An 11,725-nucleotide genomic window follows, 5' to 3' on the forward strand; every position below is an offset into this window, starting at 1 on the left:
AACGCAGCATCCACTACAATCCGCTCCACGAGAAAAAGCAGCAATGATGACGGTGGCAACAAAAAAAAAAAAACACAAAGACAACGCCTCAGCCATGTGGCCACGCAACAAACACGTACCAATGCCACCACCACCAGCACCATCCCAAATGCGATCCCTTCCACCTCCCAGACACACCGCAGTGCTCGTTGAGGCAAAGCAACACGGGGAGTCTCGGGGAGAAACATGCGCCTGTTTCACTCACTGTAGAAGACACGTACTTCTGCATCCACCACCCCCACCTGGCACCGACGTCCCTTCCTCAGCCCAAATTCCGCAACAGCCACCGCCTCCTCCCTACACTCACCCTCAGTAGGGTGTTCAACCGCGCCGCATCTCTGCCAGCCACCCATCAGCACTCTGTCTGCGTGCTGCACATAAATAATCTCCCACAACATTTCTCGAAATAACTCCTCCCAACCATTAAATTATGCCGCCAGACGCTCCTTAAGGTGCCTCACAGTGCCGGCGGTGGTGTTATGCTCACCCGCCGTAGCCATCCGCAGCCCAACCAGCGTCTTCGGATTTGACTTCACAAAGAAAAAGACGTCCACCAGCGGAAAGTTTGTGGCCCACGGTGTGTACAGCACCCCGCACTCTACATCAGTCTTCTGGTAACGGTGTTCCACAGACGGAAAAAATCGTGCCTGGTGGAGCCCTCCTGTGAGTACACTTCCGGCGCACAGCGGTGTCACTCACGTCGTGTTGGTGGCCTCAGCCCCTCCAGTTTGAGTCCTACTGCAGCCATGGAATCCCCATTAAAAAATGCAAACACGGTGTAGTTCCCCAAACTTTTTGGTATGAAATAATCCCTGATCCTCGATACAAATAAATTAAAATCAGCCTGCGGTATTAACTTTGCCAACATGCACAATGTTTTACTCACGAGGTGGGCAGACATCGGTGCATTGAAAGGCAATTCGCCATTGCGCTCTCTCGTTGTACTCAGACGGTATCCACAAGCCTGTGGGACACGTTATTAACATCTCACATTTTATTAGATCCCAAAGTAAGGCAATATTTGGTATCCAAAGCGGTCATATTATCAACTGTACTGTTGCAAACCCCAATCCGACCACCAGATCATCGCTTATCAAAGGTGTAGCAAAGAAGCAGTCCCACCCTATCCATGCAACCCTCACCTCCCTCCAGTACTCTGCCTGCTTACCAAAAGGCTGGTCACGCTTCATCCAAACACACAACGCCTTCACGTCCTTTTCTTCCGGGTAATTCATTACAGTTCTTACGGTTGTCCCTTGGTTGTACCATTCCTTAAAGTTACCCTCGTTCGGTGTTGTTACCATAACCATGCCTCATTCATGAGGAAGCCGCATCCTAGACGGATTACGACCCTTCTTTGCCGCGCAGTAGACAACATACCCCTTCACCCCACGCCAAGAAAAACTCCTCACAACAGACGCATTACTGGAGTCACCCATGTATACTGACACCGCTTGACGGTCCTGTCAAACACTTACGTCGTATCTCCCAAACAGTGGAAAACAACCTGGAGTTGCTCCGCATCGTAGTGCGGCAGCTGGTAGATGAAGTAAGGACCGGCATTCACCGACCTCCCAATCCCAAGCGTCGCAATCAACACACGCGGATGAGGCTTAAAGTGCTCCTCAGGACGACTGCTGAACCATTCGGTTAGATCGCCCTTGACGGTCCGCCACACTCGATCCACCTCACAGTTCACATGGCAGTCAAAAATAGGTTCAGTCCCCCCCACGAGTACGGCCATCCCTCTTCCGAGGCGAGCACCATCAGCCTGGGACGTGCTGCACCGGACTGCTCCACACCGTCATCCTTTTCAACATTTCGGCCAACTGCGTTGTACGTCCATGACTGTGGTGGTTCCCCTTCCCTCACTTCCATTCCCGTCCCTTCGCCGTCAGGAACTTCCACCACATGATGGCTCCACCTCGCATCCTACAGAGACTCGTAGAATCCCCTGCATGAATTCCTTTCCACTCAACTGTAAATAGCCCACATTAATCGCCGAACCCACTCCACTCTTCCGCGAGTCGCAGCAGGCTGATCCACGTCGGTTTGGGGCTCTGGCCTCGCCCTCCTCTGACGATCTCCCTGCGGTACAGCAGACGCGAGACTCTTGGCATTGTCATTGTGTACACTCTTGCGCTTTCCAGACACTGTTTCTCCTTGTTTTCTTAGTTGGATTCGGTTAAAGCTAAAACTAACAAACAATCTAAAGGGGAATAATAATAAAAAATACGCACAAAATGACTAGCAGACACAAAAGGAGAGTCATCTACACAGTGTGACGGCACAGTTCGCGATACGCACCACATGCACGAGGACCGCCGCAACGACGGCAAGTGGGTGCAATCCACCCAGCACAGTGTTGGTGAGAGCAAACAATAATAACAACGTGGTGGGCACGGAGGGTTCGCTCACGCATTCCGCTCGCTGCGGTCCCACATCCGTGTGGCACCGCCGTCACCGCACACAATCCACAATAATACATGCGCGCATATCTTCCCTGACACACACAAACACACACAAAAGTGGGAAGGGGATTCGGTAAAGCAGCGGCCACACGCAGGGACCCCAAAATCATACACGCCACAACAGTGATGCATCATGGCAGCCTTCCAGGCAGAACAAAGAAAAATTGCACGTCTTATGGAATATCCCCGCAATTCGCACAGCACAAAAAAACCATGAAGCTCCCTTTCTCATTGCATTCACCATTCATATTCCCAATGCATAGCACCACAGATAATGCCCCTCCATGGTGAAAACAACTGCCTTGTTGTGGTGTCATCGCGCAGCCATCCGCCTGAGTGGGAACGGGAGGAAAATCAGGCGTCCGTCCGCCTGAAGGAAGAGGGACTCAGCCGCAGTGTACTCCATGAAGCAAACACTCCGCGGCCAGTGCCCGGTGTCGTGTGCGGACTCCGCGAAGAGGTTGTGGGCACGCCACTGTGCCACACGGTGTGACCCCCTCGAAACGCAACAGCAGACGTGTTCCCTTCCGGTCGCACTCGTGTCAGTGGCGGCATCCGCAGCCTCGCTGCGTGCTGGTGGCGTCGACTACGATGCTGCAGTGTGATAGAGGGTGCCCGGCACGAGCGGTGCTGCGTTGGTAGGGCAATGCGCTCCGCGGCAAGACGCCCAGCGCGACCCTTGACCGCGGCGCTCACGCACTTCCCTCCACCCGGCAACCGCACAGCCGCCGGCACATTGTCGCCGAAGCAGCTCACAAGTGACAGCGTCGCAGCATATCTCTCGAGAGAACACAGTGGCAGCCACACGCTGCGGCCATCGTGCCGACAAGTCCGACGCAAACGCCCACACACCCACAGCAGCAGACACGCAAAAAAGAAGATCTTCCACTCCATGCCACGTCCTCGTGCGTGATGGTGCGGCGCTTCAGAGCAATACCGCCACACGCAGCGCAACCTTCCCACAGGGGATGAGAGCCGCGGCGCACTCTCACTGCCTCCCCCTTCCTTCTCTTCATGTCCACGGAGTGACGCAGCTGCCAGCACCGACTGCAGGAGAAGCATCCAACTGCACCGCAACATGTACGCCGTGCATTTGTGTGTGCCTGCAGTCACGCAAAGGGGAAAAAAAGAGAAGAAAAAAAGAGAGCCACGCAAGTGAAGGGGCACGCACAAACACGCAGCAGAGGCGCAGGACGGAAAAAAAGGGAGGATGAAAGCCGCTGAGGCTCGAGATGGCACGGCAGCCCAACCAGCGGCAACCCACAATAATTTTCCCAAAATAAAAATAAGTTAGAAATTTTCTAAAGCCCTTTAAAAAAACTTGCACACCCATTAAAGAACTAAAAAAAAGAAAAATCTCATCGTGACGCGGCAAAAAAAAAGACTGCTTGTACATTATTCATGCAGAAGTAAAAATACATTTGCTTCGACCGCTCAGCCCTATTTTGTCTACACAACACCCAAATTTCATTGGGGCACTCAGTGCGGTTTTTTTCTTTCACTCCGCCATCGTCGTGGCGCTCAATGCCGAGTGCATTTATCATCGGCCGACGGAAACATTAAATACAATCCGCCATTATCAGAAAACTACACCATATAGGAGAAGACAAATACACGTATATATAATGAAAGAGAAGAAAAAAACATATAACCAGCGGTGCAGTCCCGGGAGGGGGAGCGCGCCTTTACACAACGACTTTCATGGGGGGAAGGGTATTCAAACCAAAAATAAAAATACATAAAATAAACGGTGCATCCACAAAAAAATTGGCAGTTACTTCGGAGGGTGCGTGGAGAGGCACATATGCTCACGCCGGTGGCAGGAAGTCCTCACTGCAATTTCTCAGTAAAGGGCCGCAATGCCCCACATCCCCAGCAGCATCAGCAGAAGCAGCGCCCGCGACACGCCCCCATGCATGGAGCCGTCACTGCTTCCTTTTTTATCTTCACCGTCACTGCTTCCTTTTTCATCTTTGGGTTTCCTGTCCTTGATTGCAGTCATCTCAGTGGAATTCAGTGGGCGGTTGTACAGAAAGACGTTCTTCACCGTCACAGGAAAGTTGTGCGTTTCGCACGCGCCAAAGCAAAAGCGCACAAGCTCAAGTGGTGTCTCACCTGTTAACATCGTCTCCTCTTCCCCCAGCAACTTACCATCAACGTACACAGAAGCCTTGTTGCCTTGCAGCATGAGTGCCACTTGGTATTCTTTCTTCGGCTCCCAAGTGCCACTTTTTGTTCTCTTGTCGTTGAATATAGTTACCCATTCTTTATCCGCGGTATACACGACTCCCATGGTAATCGGGGAATTGGTGTCCCCCAACAGCGCACCCAGTAGAGGAGCGTCCGCAGTCGGAGCCTCTTCGATGGTCACCGACGCCACAAGTGTGAAATCGTGGCTCAAAAATACATGGCGCACATTATTACCCTGAGTGTTCACAGACCATATTACCCCGGAGTCAGGCTCCGTCAATTGAAACCCATCCTTGACCTTCGTGGCGTTCGTCACCGTTGCATTCAGGCAAAGGTACTCGTCGTTCCACGTGTCGTCACTGGCCGATGCGTTGGACAAAACTGCCACCAGACCCACCGTGGGTATAGACAGGCTCGAGAAGAAAACGTCCTTTTGCGCCCAAGTGCTGAGGGTGGACTTGATTTCCTTCAGTTCCTCCGTCAGGCGGGAGAGTGAAATGACACGGCCTTCACCAGTGGCCCTCCGTTGTAAAAGATGCAAATTGCCATCCGAGTACAGCAGGCTGCTGGCGAACTCCCACTTCGCAGCCTCCTCCACGGCAACTGGTCCAAAATAAAACGAGCGGTTGTTGTCCGTCACCCAAAGGTAGAGCGCAGTGGCCCTTTGTTCCCCCGAGGCGTACCCTCTCTGAATGTACAGCATGACCTTCCTTCCCTCAATGGTCGCGGTGATGAGAGCCTCCACATGCAGGCTTACATCCGGAGAGACTTCTGGTTTTGACTTGGTCCACACGCCTGGAAGTGTCCCGATGGCCTCCGTCCACGTTGTCCCCATGTCCCGCGACTCGTACACCCTCTGGCTGCTCTCGCAGTCAACAATCATGAGAAGTGATCCCTCCCACTCGGTGATGCGGGGTTCAGTGCAGTTCGCAGGTGAAACGCCCGTTGAGAGCGACCATTTTTCACCGTTGTTCGTCGAGTAAATAATCATGGAGTAAACATATTCTGCTTCATTCCTCGCCATCAGAGGAAACACGAGCGTGCCATCCTCCATCAGAACACCTGAGCCACCAGAAGAAGCAAAATCCTTCAATCCAGCATTGGGTGTCTTTAAAGTAGTCTGGCTTAACGATGTGGGTGTGCCCCACGTGATCCATCCACTCGGCTCGCTCGCCGTAGGCTTCGTGACATCACCCACAACCAGTTTCAGATCCAGGCTGTCCCATTTCCAAATCCCATCACTCTGATTGAGTCTGTCATAGCTTGCCGCAAGAAGAAACACCTTATTACCCTTCGTTGTTGTTGTGGGGTTGATCACATCGCCCACACGATTCGTTCCATCCGTTGTATCAAGCACGGTGTGTGCCCTCCATGTAATTTCACTCACCTTTTCAACAAGAGTGGACCAATCCCACGAAGAGTCGATGTACTCCGCAACAACATCAGAAGAAAGTGGCTTAATTAATACATCACTGTCATATTGGGGATTTATTATGCCTCTGGCAAAAGCAGCAATTACTCCGCCAGCACTGACAAGAGAGGGTGAAACAAATGCATTCCGCTTCGTCCCTGGAGTACCTCCACCTTCCGGCAGAACCTGCGTCGTCTGCGGCACAAATAGATCGACCCATTGCAGCTCCTCAACACTTCTTAAATCACTGTTGCCATCATTCTCCGTTGCAGCTGTAGCTCCACAGGTGGCGCAGCACATCAACACGACGAGGAGGAGCAGCACCGCGGAAGTAAACACACGCCGGGACATGTTGGGCCTCTGCGGCTCACTCTCTCTTCCCTCCCTCCTCCTTCCGCTGGATCCGGTCACGCGGCAACGGTTGTGTGTGCGGGGTGCCTTCACTGCAGCAACGCGTGAGAGCATATGTGTGTGTGGGCGGTGTGTGTGTTGTTGGTCCTTTCAGAGCCTTACAATTTCGCAGTAGCGATTAGCGCTTGTTTGCTTGCTTTCCTAGCGTGTCTGTCCAAGAAGTGGAGGGAAAGGGAAAACAAGCCAAGTAAAGAGATGAGACAGCGAGCACCGCCACTCCGCACCGGCCATCGCGGGCGTCACGGCGGGCCGTCGGTGTGTGCGGGCCAGCCCTCACGCGGTGCAACACGCCACACCCAACAGGAAAGACAGACAGACAGACAGAGGGAGACGAATGGATGCCGTCAAGAGGCACTCACAATCAACACGGCCCGTGAGCATGCGGCCACTCCACGCAGGAACACAGGAGAAGAGGGTGAGGGGAAAAAAGCAAGAAGCAGCACAACACACACGGAAGAAACAAACACCAGTCTCGGGAAAAAGCACCGCCGCGGCCCTCGCCCTGGCCGGCAACTCCACACCAGCCCTCACACACACACAAACACCATCGCAGTGCCGTCAGTCTGCGGAAAAAAAGATTCGACCCTCCACACAACAAACGCACACACCGCCAGCAGTCATCCACCAATGGACGAAGAGGAGAAGAGACACACCGCCAGCGCCTCCAGTTCAATCCCACGGCCAACGAGACACGGCCACAGCCCCAAAGCCAGCAAACACAACGCACACGGAGCAAGCAATCACCCAAAGAGCCGCACGCAGAAGCGATCCCTTACCCATCCATGATGCGGCGCCACAGTCCACGCGGTCACACGGAGTGAGCCATTTCTCCAATAGAACTTATTCGTCGTCCATCCCTTGAAGATGCTTCTGTTAGTGATGGGCCTTCAAACACAATAGAAGAAAATGGACAATGCAGTAACGCCGTGACACCGCCAGCCACAATGATTCCCTCATACCGGGGCAATTCTCCAATTACGCCTCGTACCCACACACAATCAGCATACCATATAAAGATCACCCAATGTTTTTCACCAGAAGCCAAACAACCCCGCTCCCTCCCTAATTTCTTCGGTCACCGTTAAGTTCGATAGCGTTGGACATTTTGGCATCTGTGCGCGGTGCTGCCGCATGGGGCTGGTGCACCCGCACCGCATGCACATAAAAAAGTATCCAAAAATATATAACTCCCACAATATTTCTTTACCACAAATCAAAATTGCCCCTTTCCCCAATTTGTTTTCCTATTTCGACGGTTATTCCTCACTTCGGTCAGCTTCGTCTCTTCAAAAGTCTCTGGATGATATTGGCACTTGGTACTGGCGCACCTTTTCCTCCCAGAATGCCGCAATCTCTTTTTCCTCCTCGCTCACATTATTGGGATTTACGACATCACATCTCTGCCAGCCAGTCATCGGCGTGCTGTCTGCCTGCTGCACATAAATAATATCCCACGACATGTCTCGGGATAACTCCTCCCAACCATTAAAATATGCCGCCAGGCACTCAGTGAACTGCCGCACAGTGCTGGCGGTGGTGTGGCGCCCACCCGCCGTAGTCATCCGCAGCCCAACCACCGTCATTGGATTGGACTCCGAGAAAAAAAGGCGTCCACCAGCGGAAAGTTTGTGGCCCACGGTGTGTGCAGCACCCCGTACTTTATTTTACGGATCGTTTTTTCATATTCATTCGGCAGCAAACCCTCATCTCCCTTGGGATGCAATTCAGGGCCAACCTCAAGACGCAGGGCTTTGCTTGACGTCCTGTTGGCGGCTCAAACTCCGTGAGTTTCGTCGCTATTGCCTTGGCAAAGGCACTCTCCGTGAACGATTTCAAAGCAAGCCATCCAAAAAAATATTGGCAAAATATTATCCCTCGACGCCAACATCAGCCTCAAAAAGCCATTTTATTCTGCTACACTTGGGAGGCGTTCCAATGTCCGTTCCCCGAGGCAATCAGATATCGCTGCATTGAAAGGGGTCACACCGCCTGCGTATATTTCCCGAACAACTTTCACAGGCTTGTGGGACGGATCCTCAGAATACCATGGCGACTCACCTCCCCGTGAAAAGTACTCTTTCGCAGTTACCTCGTTGATCGATTGCAATGCAAACTCACCGCTCCACAGCGTCCATTAAACGCCTCCTCATCAAAGACGTGACGTGGAATCGGTCCCAAAAGATGCATGTGTTTTTGACCTCTTTCCAGCATTCCGCCTGTTTCTCTTTGGTCTCATCACGCGCCATCCAGGCGCACATCGCCTTCACATCCACCTCGTCGGGGCAATTCACGATGGTTCGCGCGGCTTGTGGTTGCTTCGTCCACTCATCATAGTTGGCTACCTTTGGGAATGACACCACAATCATGCCCCATCCCGAAGTAGGCGCAAAATGTCTCGGTGGCGGCGTTCCCTCCTTTGCCACACCGTAGATAATATACACATTCCTCCCATGCCCCCTCAAACTTCTCAACTCCGAGACGCACATTTCCTCATCGCTGCATCTTGTCACCGCTCTGGTGGTCTTGTCAGACACGCACGCACCTCGTCCACCAAAACAGTGAACTACCACTTGTAGTTTCTCGGCATCGCAGTGCAGCAGCTGGTAGAGGAGGTACGAGCCGGCAGCCATCGACTTCCCGATACCGGGCGTCCCAATCAACAGACGCTGCTTGGACTTACAGTCGGTCCCACCGTGAGGGCTGAGCCACGCGATTAGATCGTCCTTGACGATCTGCCACACTCGCTCCACCTCACAGTTTGCAAAAACGTCCTTAGGAAGATCCTGTATCGTATTCCACGAGTATGGCCATCCCTTGTCCGAGGCAAGCACCATCAACACGGGAGGTGCCGCACCGAATTGCTGCACAGCGTCATCCTCTTCGATAACGTCGTCAGCTTTCCTGTACGGCCATGACTGTTCTGGCTTCCCCTCATGCACCCCCATTCCCGTCCCCGTTTTCGTTCGCTCCACGCCGTCAGGAAGTTCCACCGCATGGCCCCGCCTCGCATTGCGCAGAGACTCGTAGCATCCCTCCAGTTTCTCCGGTGCGCTCGTCGTCGTTGGGTTCCTCGCCTCCTCGGCGGCTGCATCCAAAAACCTTTTATTAGCTCCATGAACACTTGCTTTTACCTCCGCAGAAGCTGCCAACCACCTCAGTAGATTGTACATGCCCTTATCGTAAAGCCTGTATACATCCTCTTCCATATCCATTTCATCCCTCACAGCCCTCTCCATCCTCTTGTAACGATCCGATGCCTGCATTTCGCCCAATAATTCCGCATCTTCAATGTATTTCTTGGGGTCCTTGAAAAACTCCTCCGGCAAGACATCCCGATTGGTGTCCACAACGCCCCTGCCGTCCAGTTCCCTCGTAAGAAAGTCGTTCAGCCTCATTTCATTGACGCGAACTCTTCCTTTAAACAGTACCTCTTCGATATTAGTGGAAATGGTAAATTTCATTTCCTGCGTTCCTCTCAGCCTTTCCCCTGCCTCCCGCCTCGCTTCTGTCAGTACCTGCGTGAGTACCCCGTTTGGTTTTCCCCTTGCAAGAGGAGTGATCGTATCCTTTTCCTTCATAGTCCCACGTTGCCCGAAAGAGAGCACACCTTCGTGAAGAGGCCTAGTAATGGCCCCCAGCGCCTGGTACGCAGTCAAGTTCAGAATTTCTTCAAGAAGCCGCTGGTCTTGTGCGTAATCATCCGGCTCCCGAACAAACACCTCCATCGTCACATTGTAGTCTTTCATCAACGGCCGCCCTGCCGCCAACATAATTCCAAAGGAAATCACTCAGCCTCATGTTGGTGCTGCTCATGGTCCACTGCGGCCACACTTTACTCCCCGCCACACGTCGAGCCGCAGCGTCGGAAACATCACAAGAGCCACGGCGAGGTGCCATCACAACACCCGTGCGGTGAAGTGCCCCACTCGCACCGCCCAAATGCGGCCAGCAGGTGCCGCTGGCCCCAAAGGACAGTCGCGGCTGTTTCGCCCCGCAGTCCCGATGGCGTTGGGCGTGGCACTCGCACGGCGGGGCGGTCGGTGCGCCATGCGGCCGCACTGCAACGCCTGTCGGTGAGGCAGTCAAGGCCCACCGCCCCCGCAGCAACACGAGGCATGCAACCAACCACAACACCGCCACATTATATCGTCCTTTTTTCTATTTTATTTTATTCGCGTTGTCCGTCTGTTTGCCCCATCACCGACAAAAAAAATAAGTGCACACCTTCACAAAAGGGAAGAAACAAAGAGAAAAGGAGGCACGATCCCACCGTCACGCCGCGGGCCAACACTCTCCTCCACCCACCACCATCGCCGCGCAGGGGACCGCAGTCACACCGCAGAGGAGGCACCACAATGTGCACCACACCACCGTGCAGTGAACGATGGGCGAGACGCGGCCATGCATCGCCCCGCTCCATTTTCCCATCACTCAAGTGTTGCGTGCCCGCACAAAGTGGCAAACACAATCAGAGTGCACACAAACCCAATCATCCCCCTCATTCGCTGAAGCACATTGTTCGCATGGAGTGACAGCATTTGAGGATACACCAGCAGTAGCTGGCTGCATGGAATTTCCCTGCCAACCCTGCGAAGAGAGACAACAACTCTGCGGAGTAAAGTGACAGCCCCGCGGTGCTGCCTGCGGTCCACATGGCAGGACAAATTCCACGCACGCATAGTTCCGGACACCTCGCTGTTTGAGTGCCCAACAGAGCGTAAAAAAATACGAGTCCAAGACGGCATTTAAGCACGTGAAAAGGTCGGCCTGTTTTGTTTGATGGTGTTGGCGAGCAGTCCCACACAATCCAACCAAAATGACACGCCGGAAAGGATGGCGTCAGTTAATAATAAAAATAATTGCGTCAATGCAAAAAGCTGAAATTTGAGTTTTACACCCGAATCCGGGGGCGACAGTGGCATCAGAGTGTGCATGTGCGCAGGGCCTTTCGTGGGACGGTGCTGCCCAATCCCGCCGTGCCCCGACACAAAAGGGCAACATCAAAAAATGGGAGCACACTCTCCAGAAAGGAGTGACGGTTGGGCACTCAACCCCCGCTTCGTCCTACACGACATCCACATATGTGCACTCCGCCTCAAATACGTACCTCCCCGGACGCCGCATACATGACGTGTGGTTTCGTCACTCGCAATGTGTTTTTCCTCCCGCAGTCAACAAAAAAAGGATGGCCATGGCGCAGCTC

The 11,725-nt window shown here is 53.2% G+C and overlaps 1 protein-coding gene and 2 pseudogenes across 1 annotated transcript, besides 1 other annotated feature; all 3 read right to left on the reverse strand.

The window, feature by feature from the left end:
• Nucleotides 1-11,725: a sequence feature (areas not merged during assembly with more than two copies in the genome that could not be assigned to a particular haplotype).
• Nucleotides 321-1,991, reverse strand: Tc00.1047053509533.5 (annotated as a pseudogene).
• On the reverse strand, nt 4,354-6,576 carry Tc00.1047053509533.10 (trans-sialidase, putative; the record flags this gene model as incomplete). Its single annotated transcript, XM_801751.1, has 1 exon — nt 4,354-6,576. One exon carries the CDS (start codon nt 6,574-6,576, stop codon nt 4,354-4,356), a length of 2,223 nt encoding a protein of 740 aa, XP_806844.1.
• Tc00.1047053509533.30 lies at nt 7,736-10,351 on the reverse strand (annotated as a pseudogene).

This window comes from Trypanosoma cruzi, genomic scaffold (assembly GCF_000209065.1).
Source record: "Trypanosoma cruzi strain CL Brener 1047053516099 genomic scaffold, whole genome shotgun sequence".
NCBI classification, from domain to species: domain Eukaryota; phylum Euglenozoa; class Kinetoplastea; order Trypanosomatida; family Trypanosomatidae; genus Trypanosoma; species Trypanosoma cruzi.